Raw genomic sequence first — 19,270 nt, forward strand, 5'->3', positions numbered from 1 at the left:
TGACCATTGGCTGCTTGGTTCTTGCTCCTATTGCTATTCACAACACCAGCTGACCATTGGCTGCTTGGGTCTTGCTCCTATTGCTATTTACTTTCACTCCTGGTACCAGCTGTCCAGATGGGGCCACCCTGACAAAGGGAAAGGGAGATGAGTTTTATGGGTTGCTAGGCAGTATGCTCCCAGCAGAGGCCATCACAGGCAGGATGGGAAGGGGAATTAGGGTTTCTCAGTTGGGAGGTGCCACAGAACCAAAATGTGACAGCATCACGTATGCAAATTTTTAGTATGTACATTTTAAGCTTACAGTGGTGTAGTTAGTGACAGTAAATTTTGGCTATGTGCAGGACTCACAGTGATTCTTCCAGGATGACACACCTGCATTTTGTACCACTGAAGAGGTGTTAAAGAGCAAATGGATGTTGCTAATGAAAAAAATATATCCTCCTGCCATTGTATAATGAATTGCTTGCATTTCACACACACATCAGCTGTTGCAGGTTCAAGTATAAACAGTCTACCTGAGCAACCTCTCTAATGCACTTCAGCTCTTGCAGTGGACATGGATCAGAGTGCTGCTGTAAAATATGCTTACCCTTTTGGAAATTTATTTATTTTTATTTTATTTTATTTTACATTTGTTAACTGGGAGAGTCTGACTGGATACATGTCCATTTTTAGCAGAGGCCTGGGGAGAAAAGCTCCACATGTACAAAAAGATGACAATCAATATTCATGGTTACATTGAAAAAAATGTAAAATTTTAAATTTTTAAAAGGTGATTATTTATATACATGGTTACATTCAAGTTTAAGATCATTGTAGGTTTATAGTATGAGATATGTACAGAAATCATTGCAAAGCATTTGAGTGTATAGAATGGCATGATACCAAGATTGATGTCATGAGTGACTACCAGGTGAAGAAAAGGTGGTTAATAAGAAAAAGGTGGTTAGTTAAGATGGGAGTTCTTGGAAATGAGATGTAGAAGGGTTTAAAACATATCCATAGAAAGGCTAGGATAGCATGATGCAATAGAAGAGCTAAAGACAAGGCATTAGAATGGTTAGGATAGGGAGTTAGAAACAAACCAATATAATGTTAAGCATAGCAAGTTAGGTTAGGTTTAGTGAATGTTGTTCTAAAGGTTATTGAGAAGTACATATAATTTGGGTGGGTTAGGTTTAGAAAGTTTATTCCTACACGCATTTGATTTTGGCATTTCTTGTGATATTAAGCTACATAGGAATCTGTACATACTAGGTCTATTGCAAGCAGCAAAGCAAAGTCCTCCTTTGTATTTTCAAATTGTTGTCCAGTTTTCTACAACATCATTGAAAGCATTCACATAGCCAATATGTCTTCCTATTTTGTAATTCATAAGGGGCTGTACGTCATCACTGCAACTTTTGTCAAATACATATTTAGCTTTTGCACAAAACAACCCATTTGCATTCACAACTAACAAGTACACCTTGTATTTATGTAAATCGATATTTATAATATACAAGTACCATTTTGTCTAACAAAACTATTTCTGAAACATATATGCTGATTTCCTACTATACAATAAAAACTAATTTGTGTTTTAAAATGTGCTAACCAAACCAGTCAGCATGCACATTATAAATTGAACATTACCTGCAGGAAGACGTCCAGCTATCGCCTGCAACATATATAAAATTGAAGCTAACATCTGTAAAATTGATAAACCCTCACTGACACAAAAAAGCCTTCATTTTTATACATACAGCTTGCAAACTACAGAAAATGCAAAACAACACTGTATACCCAATCCATCTAGAATACTTAAGGTGCTTTGCCCATATCACAAAGAATGATATTAAATAACAAAACAAAAACACCTCTACCCCTACAAAACAAGTGTCACTGCCAAACCCCATCCACATTTGAACCTTTGCTTTAGTGACTGCCATAGCTGCAGTCTTAACTTAGTGGGATATCGTGGAAGGCTTCTTCATTTAACCTGATGTCTTCCTCACCTTTGGTGCTCACCAGGATGGGATACCACAGTGCAGTCACAGTATGAAGACTACCTAGTTTTGGGACATGAAGGGTGCACTATTTGCAGACAGTGTTGTCTTCATAATATCAAATATCTGTGATCTTCAACATACATTGGAGAGGTTCACTGCTGACTGTGATGTGGCTGGGCTGAGCTGAGGCCAGAAAGGTGGTCTTGCATGCATAATCCAAGAATCCAATGGTTCATATGACAGAGTACTTATCAAGGCAGCAAAACTAGGACTCCCTGGTGGACACAAGTGAAGAGGAAAGTTGTCAGGTTAGAGAAAGAGATCTTCTGTGCAATGCTAGCAGTCTGTTGTTCAAATCTGGCTAAAAGGGACTGCCAAACCAGAAAGATACCAGCTGTAGTAGTCACAAAAGTGATGGCCTGGTTGTAGGAGTTTGGAGTGGTCACTAAAAATTACTTTCATATGGTTCCGATAAGGTTATGATAATCCAGTACAACTATGAAACAAAATGAATTATTGTACTAACTAGCTTTTTCCTTTATCTTTCTGTGTTGGCAACTGCAGGGAGACATAGACAACAGAAAGTCTATAGCAATTCACACGTTTTACCAAATTCTGAGCTGGGACTGAAATACCCAGTAACAGTACATTAAAAACACTTCTACAAAACAATGTTGGGGGCTGGGATTAAGCAGACCAGTCATCAATTTCTTAAAGAAAATGTTCAAAGGATGTGGTGAGCAACATTTAGCAGAGAAACATGAAACATGCAACCAGTTTTTTCACATGGAAGTAAGACGAATGTACAGTGCATTTATTATCACAGAAATGGTGTCACATCAGACAAACTTCCTGTGGATGTAATGCACATACTAGCATTCCAGCTGCTCACACCTGAAAGCTCATCTGTGTAGTCAAGTATGAGAAGACTCAAGTACACAGAAGCAATCTTTACATATACTTTCTCTGAACAGATGTGATCTTGGCAGCGGTAAATGTAGAAATCTTCACACCAGAGGGAGGTGAAAAGAAGTGATATGATCATATTGCCTATATAGTGAAGTTATATTTATGGTCAACCTGCTGGGAGGATATAAGATTTGAGCAAATGGTACTCAAAGTCATATAATCATTCCATTTTCTGTTGGGTGTATTTCAACAAAACAAAGCCATAAAGATTAAGATCAGTTTCAATGTAACCAGTACATCAGCAGTGCCCAAAACATGGAAAAATCCACTATCACTGAGAAATGATCAAAGTCAAATAAAACAAAACTGTGTGAGGGCAAGCTCCCTGCAACCCCCATCCTACTACACTCCCTTACTTATTATATATATTAACTCCACAGTCACACATCCATGGATAAAGGGCAAAGATCACCAAGGTGAAAACATTGTTCCTGCTCCCCAGCTGCAACTTTTTGTTGCAAAATGCCATATAATCTAACTGCAGTTGCAGCTCAAAGAATACAGCACTTACATTCCCCAGTCCCTGAAATCCAAACCCTCCAAAGTAATATACACTGCCAACCTGCAGGTGCAGAGGGATAAAGCCCTGACTATGACCTAGGCAACATGAATTTGAATAGGGGCTTGATCATCTGACAGTACTGGCAGGAAAGATGGGCATGGCTATTCTGGGGAGGGAGAGACCATGCAGGATGAGTCCTGGTGGAGGCTGGAAATCATAGATGATACTGGGTTGGAGTGAACAGGGGACAAAGCAGTGGTAGCCTCCCCCATGAGCCCAAGGACAGTATATGAGCTCTAGTAACTCCCCATTGCCCATGCAGCTTGATGTTGTTATCAACACATAGGAGATGGGTCTTAGGTCATAAAGGAAAACACTGTAAGCTGCAGTATGATGATCCTTTCTAATTCCATCTTGCACAACTTTAATGGAAGACCTCTAACCCCATTTGGCATGTGCATGGAGAGGGAGAGCTCCATGCAAATATGTAGTAGTTTAGCACCCAGTGCATTTACGATGATGATTTAGCACTTAACTCTACAGCTCTTCTGTCTTTTAAAACTGTAGCAAACTGCTTGCTACATCTGTAACAAGCAGCTACTACAGTTTATGCACACACACAGTACTAATTTGCTTCAGTTAAGACTGCAAATGTAATACTGGCTTTTATTTCTTAAAGTTGGTAATGCACTTAAGAATGATTGTCATGTGCCGATTGTACCACCTAGTGCTTTGCACCCAGGGTGGCTGCCCTGTTCACCTTACTCTAGCTACATTTTGACTCTATACACAGATGCTGTCCTGGTAGGGAAACCCTCCTGGTATGTGAAAAGATCTGACTATCGTTCATCATGAATAAGATCATTGCATTCATAAATCATATTGTAGCAAGCAGGTTTATTTTCAAATTTAAAAGAATAGCAGCAGCTTGAAAATTACACAACTGGTATCCTAATGACTAAAGTGCTTACATATACAAAGTACAAAATCAGCAGTACCTCAGCTTAGGTGGTTCTTTTGGAATATTCTCCAATTACAGTTTGCTAATTATTACATTATTCACAAAATCTTATTTTCAGCATCTAAACAACAGTTCAGATTGTATGTACCCTTCTGGAAAGTTCTCCACTTACGAATCTGTTTCTCATGGTCTCTTGTCCAGCAAATTTCTTTACAGAACATGAAATGAAAATAAAACCAAATACTAAAAAACAAACTCGAAGGCAAGGTTCATCCAAGAATTTTATATCCAAAAAGGATTTACACACATTCAAGATTAGCGCTTTCATCCAAAACAAATGTATGAGGAAGTTCATACATTTGTTTTGGACTAAAGCGCTAATCTTGAATGTGTGTAAAGCCTTTTTGGATATAAAATTATTGGATGAACCTTGCCTTCATGTTTGCCCTTACAGAACATGTCATAAAAGCAAGGTCACAGTATAGCACTGGTCTATTTATCTGCCTTTACAAATTTTCTAACTCTGACAATGTCTTTTTGTTTCACTCTGCAGCCTAACAAAAGAGCATGGCTGCACTTTCCTTATCTCAAACTGCAGCATGATGTCTGAAATAATTTCACAGAACACAATTATATTTTCTATCTTAGTTTGCATAGAGGCAATGTGTGGATAATTCTCCATGATGAAATCTATCTTGACACTTGCGCTTCAGTACCCACTGCATAGTTCTCAATATCTTACCAACAGGAACATGTCCATAAAGAATCAGGAACAAACAAGGACACTTTTTAAATATTAATGATATTAAGATGAGAAGTTGACAGAATAAAAGAAAATGAATTAAGATGCATTTTCTGAAGTAAATGATGATTATAACTCTAATTATTGTCATTACCAACACGGAAGGACTGTGGCTGACCAAGTTCGCAGATGACTGCAAACTGGCCGCCATAATCGACTCTCCAGACGATACAAGCATCCTCCAAAAGGGCCTCATAGAAACAGACAACTGGTGCCAGAGCCATGGCCTCAAGCTAAACACCAAAAAGTGTATAGTCATCCCCTTTGGCAAAAACAAAGTGCCCACAAATTACCACATAGGTGGTAATCCATTAAGTACAGAAGAAGTAATTAGGGACCTGGGGACCCAAGTTGATAGCAATCTCTCATTTGACAACCATGTGGCCAAAGTGGTTAGAAAAACATTTTATATAGCCCAGCTAATCATGAAGGGATTCACATCTAGATCAGGAGAGGTCATCGTGCCTCTTAACTCATCCCTCATCAGGCCCATAATTGAGTACAATGCCCCTTTTGGGATGTACCTTACCAGACACCTGCAGCAACTGGAAAGACCGCAAAAGTACCTCATCAAGAGGATCAAAGGGCTCAAACAGATGCCATATGCTGCCCGGTTAAAGAAACTCCAGCTCTACTCAGTGGCATACCGCCTGCTCAGAGGCGATCTGTGCCTGACGTATAAAGCCATGTCCAACCAGGAATTAATGGACATGCTGCACCTCAGGAAATCCAAATCCCATCGAGCTACGCGCTCGAGAGACTTGAACCTCAGCACTGAAATAAATAGGACATGCTGGAGGGACAGATTCATAACCCAGAGGCTCCCTTCACTCTGGAATAAAATCCCAGTCCAGGTTAGGCAGAGTCCCTCATTGACTCTCTTCAAGAGGAATCTTGATGAGTGGATGGGAGATCGTAGGTTTACCCCGGGTATCACTTCTGTGTCACTGTTAGACAGAGGCACAGTATACTAACCTCGAAAAAGGACATAGCAAAATTAATTTAAAATGGGTGGCGAAAGCCAAACACACTCTGGCTAGGCTTATAAATGCCCTAGGGCAGATAGCCTAGTATGAACCTATGAACCTATTTATTAAGTGCAAGTCATCATCTTTTCTCCCAAATCGACAGTTTTAGGAGGGATTAAGAAGGAAAGAGCAACATTTTCAGCCAAAATCTGGGACATCCTTGAAAAGCAGGAAATATTAAGAGGTATGCTTAACAGTGTGGGTCACACCAGGAAACTGCAAGGCATGGAACTTGTGGGGATTGAGGATATAGGGCAGGAAGGGCCTGATGTCAGCAACAGTGGCCAAAAAAAAAGTTCACACCATCATCACGGACAACATAAACTGAATGCATTTTTCCACGGGTAACACTAGGACTGTAGGACAGAAATAGTTGCTGTAAGTGTCTTTTGATGTATGTGTTCTTATGAAAAAAGGATTTGTTGGAATTGACTGAGATGCAAAAACATGCATCCTCTTCTGTCTATATTAAAAAAATTGCTCCAACCCCTTTGCATGCTACTGCTAAAAATCAATTAACTATGAATTCTAAACCTTTTTGACTACGTATGATGAATACCTGCAAATGATTTTATTAGTATACCATAAGATAATACACATCGTCCAGATCAGATTGTGGTGAAGCCCAAAGAGAGTATATCAAGGCATAAAAGCTAATTCTAGGTAAGATGTTTAAGTATTACAGGATGCCCAAAGGCAGTTTGGAAGATCGCAAGTTTGCCTTTTTTCTTCAGGCTGCGTAAGGACCTGGAGCACTCATATTAAAAACCAGGTGGAAATTAGGAGGACGTGTCCATGTTGCCTCTGTATGGTAGTTTTCCCATATGAAACCAAGAGCTGTGCGACAACAGTGCTAATTGCACCACTATGTTGTCTCTGAAAACCTGTGGTTTGTATACATTTGCCACAGTCTCTATGTCTTGACTTTGCATGATTATGTAGCATACCTCTCAGCTGTCTAGATTTTTGCCTCGTTTTTTTATATGTTCTTCATAAAATGTGTGTTTTGGGGGAAATCACGGAGAAGTGAAGTCAGTATATAATGACATACATTTGACTTTCAGACCTCATAACCGTTAGAAAATCCATGCTAACACAAAACCTGTTATTCTAGCAATTTCTAAGTTTATAAGAACAATATTTAAAATCTGTTTATTTTGGGGGCTTGTCCTCTTATTATTTTAGACTTTGTGCAGATTTCTTATGCTGCTAGGCTGATAGGAACGCTGTGTAGATAGATGCACGTGAGCAGTGTCTGAAATTGGTTCACCTAGATCAGTACATTACTTTTGTCAACAAAAAGTAAATTAAAACTACCTAAATAAATAATGGAAAATAACTTCACACACACGCGCTGCACACAAACACACACACACACACACTCTCTGAAAGACTTGTGGATTAGTATAATTAGTGCATTTACTTTCAGGGGGTTATTATCGTACAGTTTCTAGAAAGGGTGTTAAACTATGTCTAAATCCAAAAACGCTTACCACGCAAAAAACATTTCCAAAAAAAGAGGAACGCGCTCATTATTAACTCTTCTTTAGAGACGGAGAAAAACCGGCTACTTGTAAGTTCCCATATGGTCTAGCGGTTAGGATTCCTGGTTTTCACCCAGGCGGCCCGGGTTCGACTCCCGGTATGGGAAGCTATTTTTTTTTTCTTTCTTTTCCTTTTTATGCCCGGTTCTTCACCCTCCCACAAACTACATCTGTCTAATAAAGGGAGTGCTTTGAACTCCGAGACATGACAACGTACTGACTTAAAAAAGTTGTTCATAGTTTCCCCGAAAATTATTTTTGTTTTCTTTCTCTTCCTTTTTATACCGTTATGAAAACGTATTGACTTAAACATTTGTTTGTATTTTCCCCGTGAATTACAAAAGAAAGTACTTAAAGAGTGCTTACTGTTCGCGGAGCAATTTAGCATACATTTTAAAATGCAGAAACATTTCCATTTATTTAAAAAAAACACACACCCGCACACACACACGGATTTAGCAAATGCCGACGCTAGTTATATGTTGAATAACTATCCTTAATGTTTACAGTACAAACAACTTGAAGCAGATGCTCAAATATCTCTGTGAAGACTGTTGTGAAACATCGCCCTGAAGGGTTTTATACTAGTCTATAAATGAGCAAAATCCAGATTACTTGCAAATAATTTGGGCGATGAATGTGCCTATCTGTCCTCGGAGTTCAAAGCACTCCCTTTATTCGACAGGTGTAGTTTGTGGGAGGGCGAAGAAGTTCTGATCATTGTATGTTTTGTATGATATTTTGCTCCAAAGCATTTGCTAACCAAGTGTTTTCCCAATCGGACAATTGGGAAATAGTCACCATATAATACTGTTATTCCCCGTACAGTACACAGCCAGAGGTTATTGATTTTGTTATATTGTGTTTTAATTCAGTTTCTTACTTCTGACAGTTTAAGCTTTAAATGGAGTGCAAGAATATCTGGCATGTGCTAATGAGTTTAGCAGGAATATTTTAACTGCACGAGTGAGTTATGTATGTTAAAAACACCGCAGGTTTTCAAAGATCACTGGGCGGAGTATGTAACAAACATCTAAGTGGGCCGAGAGTTATGCAAATCGCCATCTGCGAGGTTTAACAATGATGTAATGCAGGTAAGGCTGTCTGGAGCTTGAGCTAAGAACATCTGCTTCACTACAAGCGCTGGAATCGCTCGAGACACAATGGCAACGTTCGAATCTCTGCTGCGGGTGGCAGGCCACCAAGGCGAAGCGTCCTTGAAGGGGAGCTCTTTTGTCTGGAAGGATAATCGGAAGATTAGAACTGGTGAGTTGAGGCCAGGGACTGTTGTTTAATGACGGCAGAATTTCTAAGCTCTTGGAAAATAACATTTGTGTAAGGGACAGTAACTGGAGCAATCAAACTTGCATTGAAACGAGACTGCTTCACATTGGAACCACAGGCTTTTGCAACAAAGACATTAGCAACAAAAGTAGTAGCGGGAGTTGAAAGCAGTATGTACTATATCAAAAATGTTTGGTTTACGATGCAGTTTACTGTCATATTTTTTCTTGAATCAATTTCATTTTACATTTTGGAAAAACGTCTTATAGGCATGGCTTTTAAAGTGTGTTGGAAACATTTGGCGTTGGTGTCGCCTAATAGTTGTAGATTACTTAGTATATGTTTATGTTTTATTAGGTGCTAGTTATGTTTGGGTTGCCATAATATATATGTATTGGCGGTGTCACATTTGCGATACATATGTTTTTTGTTAATGTGAATCCTCGTACCTTACAGTTTGAGAATGCTGCTCCAGCAAGACATGCGCCCCCTTTTTGTAAGTTGTGAATATGTAGTAGTGCAATAACAGAAGACCTAACAAAGGGGGGGGGGTGAGGAAACAAGTTGTTGGGGGGGGGGTATGGAAAAGAGCAATGATGATACCTCAGAATAGAAGACTGAAAGGCCAGGAGACAGGGGACAAGAGGAGGTTGCATAGCAGAGATTATCGGCATTAAATGAAAAAGAATACTTTCTGAAGAAATGACATTAAGGCAAAAGGTGTTAGTTAACAGCTACACGGATGAAGTTAAAAACAGAGGTCAGAGTACAACACTGCTGGATTTGTAGTTGGTGCGGTACACCCCCACTTGATGGAGTAAATGTTTTTGTTTTATATCGGTATACAGAGTTGGGCACCTTCAGCGTAACCCATTAATAATTTAGTAGCGAAGAAAAGGGGCGGGTAAGCAAAGAATGACAAGTGGCAATAAGTAAATAAATAAAATAAGCGTTCTGAATATAAGAACACTAGAAAAGTAAAACTATTGTAAGTGGGAAGAGAGGGGAGAACAAATAAGGTAATGAACAGTTTAATGATGACAGCTTGCATGACAACGGCGTCACCGAGCAGAACGTGTGTGTGTGTGTGGGGGGGGGGGGGGGTTGCACGTATGTGCGTGTGTCCCAGTACATACATGTGAGTATAGCAAGGTATACAAAGAACGGAACCTAAAGACCTCTTTTGTGTTTCTAAAATGTTCATGCTAGGAAGTATTGTCCTTCACTTGAACTGTAACCAAAGCTGTGTAGAAAACTACTTGTACAAAGATAGTTCATACATCATACAAACAAGCCACTGTCAAGTGCCAAAGCGCACTGCACTGTCAAGATGATGTGTGATTTGTAGTGCTTCTGTAGGACTTGAACTCGACTCGTTGATAGAAATTGAGTTAAGACAAGCTCCACATAAGTAACTGGAAGCAATGCATAGAAACAATTTGTCTTGTATCAAGGGTAAAGATGTCTATATCCTGCAAAAATAATGATTTGTGTAATTTACGTGCAGGGCTATTGATTTTATTTGTATTTGTTACACATCATTTCCGAGGACCTTTTTCAGGCTTAGCCTATGAGTGCTGAGTGCTTAAGTGACTTGTTCAATCACAAGGACAGTGGAGGCTGAGGGGGTCAGTTCGGTTCCTTTTGTACTTCTCTCTCTAATCTGCGGTTCTGAAGAAAGTTAGTCTGAGTTCAGATGCTATGTTACCTTAATAAATATTGCATTTAAGCACAAGAGATATGCATACAGTTTCAGTAATGGCTGTAGCAACGTGATTGCTTCCTGGTCCACTAACTCTGATCTGGCCTTTTGACATGGACTTAATTAATTTTTTGAGCTGAATAACGCATTCTGTAAAGTAGATCACACGCTGCTATTCTGCCTGTTAAGTCTTTCTGGCTTTTCTTAAGTTACCAGTGGTTGATTTCGTTTGTGTGTGTGTTCACTTTGTCTTTATAAGCAACAAATGCACTTTGATTTAAGCATTGAAAGTTTATATGGAAAAAAAAATCACCTTTGGCTAAGCACAGTGGAAAAACATAGGGTATGTAGTTTCAAGAGCAGAAAACTGCTGTTTACTGATTCCTTTGCAGAGTACTTAATTGATGATGTGTGCTTTTATAAAGTCATAAATAGGTACATTAATTCGTTGTGCAGTAGTGCATGCCCTAACTCATTCACTGGCCAGCGCTTATTAAGAGGATTACTTTAATATAGTATTTAATTAGCAGTCCATTAATTAATTAAATAAACAATTATACTAGTAAATACTGTAATGATTAGTTTGGTTAATGTAATAAGTAATATAGTTATTCATTTATTCAGGATGTTATTATGCTTATCCATAGTGTAACTGCTTCTTTTTGAAGGGATTACATGTTTTGAATCTGAAAATAATTAAAGTTTCATTCTCAAGTGAAGTGTTTGAGAGATTACCACCCAGGTGTGTCATCTGACAAAAATTAAGGATGCAGAGGGGAGCACCTCAGTACACACAAACAATGTTTATTTATTTACATTTGTTTACTGAGAAAGTCCGACTGGACATAGTTGCCCTTTTTATTTGGAGGCCCAGCGATAAAAGCTCCAAGGTATCACATTTAATGCAATCAATATTTACAATGCCAAATTTTATAATGCAGTTTCAGTAAATACATACCATAATAGTATAGTAAACTTTGTATTGATATTCACAAGCATTACATTTACAAGCATTGTACTGAGAGTTTACAGATAGAAGAGTGGTGTATAAGAGAGATAGGAGTGATTTAAGAAATACAGTAGCGTGAGGTATTAGAGATAAGCAAGTCTGAGCATTAACATAGAAGTAGCGATGGAATGGTCATTTGGTTCTGCTAATTAGAGGAAGGTATAGGTGATAGTTTAAGAAGTACAATAAACTGAGGTATTAGAAGGGGATAAGCAGGTTAAGTGATTTCTTGCTTTAAACATTTATAAGAAAAGCGATGAAGGGTGTTAGAGACATAAGAAAAGCGATGAAGGGTGTTAGAGACCTGTGTCCTACATGAGGAACAGGAACAAAGCCAGGAGGTAGAGAAGAAGTCTTTTAGCAATAGTTTGAAAAGATGAATATGTGTGTGCTAGACCTGATCAATATAGGAATTTTATTCCAAATTCTAGCTACACTGTTGGAATAGAGACTGACACTAGCAGCCCTTTTGTGGCTTGTAGATGGTAAGCAGTTGTTTATATTATTTGACCAAACTGGATGATTTGAAAGATTTGGAGCAGAGGTGTAATTGCTGAGCAGGTGGATGAAGTACAGATGATTTTATGGGTTAAGGTAAGCTGAATATAAGATAGGTGGTGAGGAAGCTCGAGCTAGTTAAATGTTTTTAACACAAAACACTGGTGGGTCCAGTAAAGTTTGTTGCAAGTGAGTCTGGCAACTTTGTTATAGCACTGTTCAAGTTTAGAAGTGAGGCTTGCAGGTTGGTCATGGTAGGGTTCCATATAGGAGAGAGAGAGAGAGTAAGAGTAAGTGGTAGCTAGAGATACCGTAGCAGAGTCTGTAACAAATTTCTTTACTCTGTGTAGGGTGCCTACATGGAAGGCACCCTACATGATGTTGTTCATTAAAATGAGAGGCTACATTACATGCTAGTTTTTGAATTTTGTCTTTATATCATAACTCACATATACATAACAAAATGCATACATAACATTTTAGAATTGAAGAATGGATTTGGCTTGGTGTTAGTGTAGCACCTCGCAGGATGCGCAGTAGCACGTTCTGCCTAAACTCCACCCACTGTTCAATAATCAGTGACATCTTAGTAAATTTAAGTAATATTCATACCGATGGTGGCATGAATATTCAGTGTCTATTTGTAGTTTACAGTTTTCCTCAATGTAGTGCGATCTTGGAGTTGGTATATTTAATTAGCGTGGGGGGGGGGTACAGCCACCAACATGGTGGTGACATGGGGGCTTGCCCCCCTGCAAAAACAAAGGAAAAAAATAGCAGTATAACTGCAAATATTATTTATTTTCCTTCGCTTTTGCAGGGGTGCAAGTCACCCTGCACCCCCCACACCCCCTGCAAATTAAATATACCAACTCCAAGATTGTACTACATTGAGGAAAAGGGTAAAGTACAAATAGGCAATGAATATTCATGCCACGTCTGCACAACTGTCAGTCATGCGTACCTCTCATACGATGATACACCCCGTTTGCCTGTCAATGAGTAAGACCACGCCCACATCTATGTAGAATGGCCTGCGATGTAGTACACTAATACAAAGTTGTGGCTTCACCCAGGACTGATTGTTTATATTAAAAAAAAGTTATTTTAATTGACAGGAGAAGTTTGTAGTCTGGCTTTGTATTAGAACATTATCCCACCACGATTTTCGCACATGAATGGGCATGGCCTGCATGATTGACAGAGTAATTCCGTGTGATGTTGCATGGTAGTCATGGGTGAGTGACAAGCCATGCAGATTATCAAGTGGCCTGGTGAATATTCATCATATGATTGTACTTTGGCGCATACCTCTCAACCTGTTAGAGCAAGAACTCTGGACAAAGCCACCAATAATGGAGGGGTCAAAGGGTCCAAAATAGGCACATATTTTTAAATATTGCTCTTACCAACTTAGAAAATTGATAGAATAACAGGTTTTGCATTAGCACAAATTTTCTGAAGGGTATGAAGTCAGAAACTGAAATATCTGTCATTATTTTCTGACACTAACACCCTGAATAATTTGCCAATGATTTGCCAGAAAACCACAATTTTATGAGAAACAGAACAAAAGTGTAAGGCAAAAATCTGGACATTCTGTGAAAATCTGTACAGTTGAGAGGTATGCTTTGGCATTCTTGAATTAGGGCCATTGCAAGGGAGTTTTTCAGTATGGAGTTAAACTCGGTATGTACTATATGTTTGTTTAGGAATTGCTTTATTAGGGGGATGAGCCCCCCTGCACCCGCCCATGTTTCTTTACTACATTTGTTTTGTAGGAATAGGTTTTGTGCACCCCCTATGTTTCTTTAATATACTGTTGAGCAGTAATTGCTTTTGCGGGGGGGGGGGGGGGGTACTTGCCACATTACAGAAGTAGCATGAAAGTGCAGTTTTCTACCAGATGTCACAGCTGCTTAGGTTCATGCCTCATGTGGATTACAGTCAGGTTGTAGTTAGAAGCATGAGGCATTTAATGTTTGCAATGCACAGTATGGCATAATATCGGTGCACAGTGAACAGTGACAGAATAGCAGATGAATCGTTGTTAGTGTACTTTTTATAATATATTGCATTCCGTTTTTTTTTTATGTAGGTAACACCAACAGCTAATATGCGCATACATTTCAACATTCTATACTTTGGATTTACGTACTCCGCACTTACAACAGTGCCCAGATTCAACTATTTAGAAAGTCTTGCATATTCATTTTAATGATGGAGGTCTTCACATGTTTATTCAGAGTAATACTAACAAAAACAGTTATATGCAGGGTGATGGGCAGAGTTTGGGCGGTCTTTGCTACTGTGCATCTGGTGGGGTGGTGTTCTAATACACAACCTGTAGTTCTTATATGTCATACTTGTAAAAAGTATTCCTGATAGATATTTTACATAACCAGTAAACTAAATTGCTTTGTTAAATAAAAGGATAGATTCTTTTCTTTAAAGGTAATTTGAGGTTTGGGTGAGGAAGCTGTTAAGAATATTGGGCCACTTAGAACAGCTCATAATTTGTGAGTTACACTTCCTGTTTGACTAGTAGCAAGAAAGCATTTTCCTTAAAATGTAGGTAGGTTTGTGTGGTCAGTTAATTTGGTAAACCTATGTTCACCTGAAAGGAATGACTCTGTCTGCAAATGTTGCATTCACTGTAGCCAAGGCCGTTGAATGCTTAGCAATGTTTATCCAAAAATGTTGTACTATAATATCCAAAAGTAACTGTTTTACATTAAATGTAAATGACAAATGATCAGTTCTGAGCAATTTCACTGTATTTTCTGAAGTATTGGATATGGTACTGGCTTTACAAGCACCAAAAGTGGCAGCTGATATCAGATAGTCTTGTATTCTAAAAGTCTCGTTTTTTTATTGCTTTTCTAGATATAGCAGTAAGTAAAAGATCTGTAAAAAGAGAATTTGTCTTCATTGATGTTAGCAAAGAAAGCTTGCCCAGAAATGTGTGGACAACTTCCAGCATTCTCATCCATACCAAAAATAAATAATAACTTATATTAGATTTTTACATTATTTAAAACAAATGTGGTGCTGGCAATTGAAAAGTGTTTAAAAAATGCATTGAAATTAGCACAAGGAAGAGGCAAAGGCAATTCCTATAGCTAATCTCTTTTTTGTAAATATTGTGTGCAGTCAGAAAATAAGTCATTGCTGGCTCAGCTGATGATTCTGGTCATTCTGAATCCAGCTAGCAGGCAGTTGGAGGAGGAGAGGAAATGAGTAAATTAATGGCCGTGTATTTTCTTGGAAGGAAGGGGACTCCTTTAGGAGTGCCACCTAGTAGAGGCCATGGATTTGAGTCGAGTGATAGTGATTAAGTCTTGGGGTTTGGAGGTGCACTGAGGAATGCTCACTGGAAGCACACCAGTGAACTAGGAACTGCTAGTGTACTTCTTGTCCTCTTATTAGGGTATATAAACTATGGAGGTTGACATAATGGTTAAAGTGTTTACCTCACAGACACAAAGTGCAAGGTTTGATTCTCCCCTATGATGAGAAGTTGTCTAGGCTTAAAATAGCCCACAGGCACTTAACCTCTGAACCTATTAGACTGCAGGAGTTAAAGCACTGAAAATGTCTAACTTGCTGTAGGTTGATAGTCACAGACTTTTCTTTTCTGTTCCCCCATCCCCTACAAGAAAAGGAGAACATAAAGAGAATGGCTAGTCAAGGAAAGAGGGAGAAGCAGCCTGAAGTTAAAAGTAGTTGTGCTAAAGATTAATTTTGAGAACTTGCAAAATATAATCAGTTCAGCAAAGAAAGACTTGAGTGTCGGTTTGAAATCTTTCCAAAATATTTTCCATCACCATAACCTCAACTACCTAGGCAGCTGTACTGTCTCCATTTCATAGCATACTTCTCTTCCTGTATTTTCCTAGGAGCAACTTGCATCTAGGACCCAATGCCTTCTTCATTCCCTCAACCATACAACCTGTACTGCTGTCTCTGTATCTCCGCTCCTGTACTTGTTACTCCAAGCTGCTCTAACCCTGGCTTAGAATATAATACCCCTATTTTCTTGCTACACCCACTGCATCTTGCCTTTACTGTAAATATAACCACTCTACTCAGTTAAGTACTTTGAAGCAAGAATGCTAGTAACCACTGTTTGACTGTTAAAGACTTATTTTTTGTAAATATTTTATACCTACTGTAAGCCCGTACTGCGTGTGTAATGTTGTTTTGTTGTTTTCCTGCTTGGTTGTACATCTTAGACCGAGCCTCAACATGCTCTGCTGATGATCAGTGCTGTACCCCAGTCAACAAACGTAAATAAATACATAAACAAGTTATATTTGTGTATTTATTTATTTGAATTTGTTAACCAGGGTAGAGAACTGATCACAAATGATCAATTTTAGTCTCAGCATGTTAGATAAATATTGAGGGAATATATAAATATTCAATAATCATTGACTCAACCATAACAAACGTAAATACCATTTCATTATTGTAGACGTTCTTAAAATCAAAGGATAAGTGGTTTCGTAATATTATCAAGCAGTTTGTTTAAGGTATTAAAATTGCCCCCCCGATTTAAAACTGTTGGGTTGGAAGGCTTACAAATTCTGGTCTATTTTTGAGTAACTCATAAAATACTGGAACTTAAAGGTATTAGAGAAAGAGGATTTTCTGTTTATGTTATTTAATTGAGTCAGTGAGACTCCTTATTGTAAAGGCAGTGGCAATGCTTCTTGGTATTGTAAAGTGAGACCATAATATTTCATTGTATCTCAAAGCTGTTTTCATATTTTTTATAATGTATATTCATTTAAAATGTACTAACCGTGATTGTGGACTGATTGCACAAGGACTCATTTTATTTTCTAGATCAAAGATAAGGTACAAATACGGAATGCAGAGTTATACATAATATATTCAGTGTAGTAACACAAAGCACACAGGAATCAAAGCAAACAGCAAATGTATGACAGTTAAGTACATATTTACAAGTACAAAGTGTACGCTCTGCAGATAATCCTAATGCATATTATTTCCATTATATGCAAGTTTTATTATACCTCCTTGTGCTGCCAGACCATGTGAAGTGTGCTGTTTTTCATAATTCAGGTTATTTTATTTATTATTTATTTTACATTTGTTGACCGGGATGGTCCGACTGGATACATGTCCATTTTCAGCGGAGGCCCGGGGAGAAAAGCTCCAACATAGACACATTTACAGATTGTTACATATATGTAACATTTGTGTTTTAAAGTGTTTCAAACATTTTAGTAAATTCATCTTTTAACATTGTTTGAGAAATCATAGCCAAGCTAGACTACTGACAGTAATGAGTTTTTTTTACCGATCATTCTGATAAATAAAAATCATTTAAATAAACATTAATCTGTTTTAGTTTCACAGTTTTGTTTTCATTTCACCAATTAATTGCGAAATAATTAAATAATCAAATGCAGAACGATCTGTAAAGGAATTCAATCATCTCAAGCAATGGCAACATACCAAAAATGAGAGGATGCAAATTGCAGGTTGTCACAAGTATGAAAATCATGATTCTTTATGGATTATTTGTGTTAGAGGTCTGCAACCCTCTTGTGAGGGTTTTACCTTGATATACCTACCTCTAAATATACCTACTTTGGGGTCGCTGCAGTTCAGGGTAAGGGAAAATGATAAAGTCTGAAAACTCCAACCTTCAAACTCATGAGGATTTGCAATGCTTGTCCTTGCAGTATTGAGGGGAAGTCCCTTCAAGGAAACAAGCTTAGTTATAAATGCACAGCTACCTAGAGTGTTATCAGTTTTACCAAAAAATCTCAGCCACGTATCCATGTATGCCTGTAAAAAAATGCATGAAGATGGAATGATACCAGAGGGAAAAAAACATTAGGCCAGTTAAGCCAAGTCTTAGAACAAGGTCTGGAGTACCTCTGCAGCATTACAGAAATGAATAGAGAATGTGATCTTGAAAAATTAAAAAGGTAATGTTTCCCTTACAGAATATCATTTGCTTTGCCACAGTCAAAACTTAAGAATCTTTATCTTGGGGGGAGGGAGGGTCAACTTTGTATTAGAAACATACCTCGCAGGATGCGCAGTAGCAAGTCCCACCCACCATTCAACAATCAGTGAAAGTAAAGTAATGTTCATTCTGATAGTGGCATGAATATTCATTGTCTATTCCCAGTTTGCCCTTTTCCTCAAGGTAGTGTGATCTCGGAGTTGGTATACTTAATTTGTGGGGGGTGTTGGGGGTGCAGGGGGGCATGCCGCCCTGCAACAATGAAGGGAAAAAAATACTTGCAGTCTTTTCCATACCACAACACACCCGTTTCACCTGTCAATCACTGAGGCTACATCCACTTCTGCGCAGATTGGCCTGCAAGGTACTTTTCTAATACAATACCCTAGGGTGTACCCTTTGTATAATTATTTTTTAAAATTTACATATTTTATTTTATAAATAATAGAGCTCTATTTATTCAGACATGTGCTTGGGTAACTGGCTACAACATTGTTTGTGTACTGTTGTAGCATATTTTCTGTTTATTGTGCCTGTATGTACTCAGGAAATGATCAGTCATCCTCTGTAGAAACCAAACATGACATCAACTTTGTTGAAACCACATAATCAAGACCAATTGTAAAAATTTAAAATGAAATTAAAAAAAGCATTTTGTCAGTACAAAAGACAGCAAGGCACAGAATTATCTACAGAATTCATTCTAGAAGACAAAGTTCCCTCACATCCAGCAATAAATCACATCACATGCACCATAATCCTAACACTAACCTAACCTCTCTACTCTAAATCTAACCGTATTCCTAAATGTAACCCAAGTAAGCACTTAAGTCCTAATTGTAGCCCAGACTCTAACTGACCCTAAATTTGACTAAGCAGTATTTTAATTCAGATGCAGCAGTTGTACAGGTCAATTTCTACTAAAATGATTCATCCAAAACCGCGTTGCGTTAAACTGCTTTCAAATAAG

At 38.2% G+C, this 19,270-nt stretch overlaps 1 protein-coding gene and 1 non-coding gene across 2 annotated transcripts in view; both read left to right on the forward strand.

Moving 5' to 3' along the window:
* The first annotated feature begins 7,835 nt into the window (after positions 1-7,835).
* TRNAE-UUC lies at positions 7,836-7,907 on the forward strand. Its single transcript has one exon. It is a non-coding gene; the product is annotated as a tRNA-Glu (tRNA).
* A 602-nt stretch (positions 7,908-8,509) lies between these two features.
* Positions 8,510-19,270, forward strand: part of LOC122808946 (ceramide kinase-like) — a 109,841-nt gene continuing 99,080 nt past the window's right edge. Inside the window, exon 1 of the mRNA XM_044080101.1 lies at positions 8,510-9,066. Within this exon, the coding sequence (XP_043936036.1) occupies positions 8,964-9,066 (103 nt within the window). The 5' untranslated portion in view covers positions 8,510-8,963. The remainder of the gene's footprint in view (positions 9,067-19,270) is intronic.

This window comes from Protopterus annectens, chromosome 8.part0 (assembly GCF_019279795.1).
Source record: "Protopterus annectens isolate FY-2018-M chromosome 8.part0, PAN1.0, whole genome shotgun sequence".
Taxonomy (NCBI): domain Eukaryota; kingdom Metazoa; phylum Chordata; order Ceratodontiformes; family Protopteridae; genus Protopterus; species Protopterus annectens.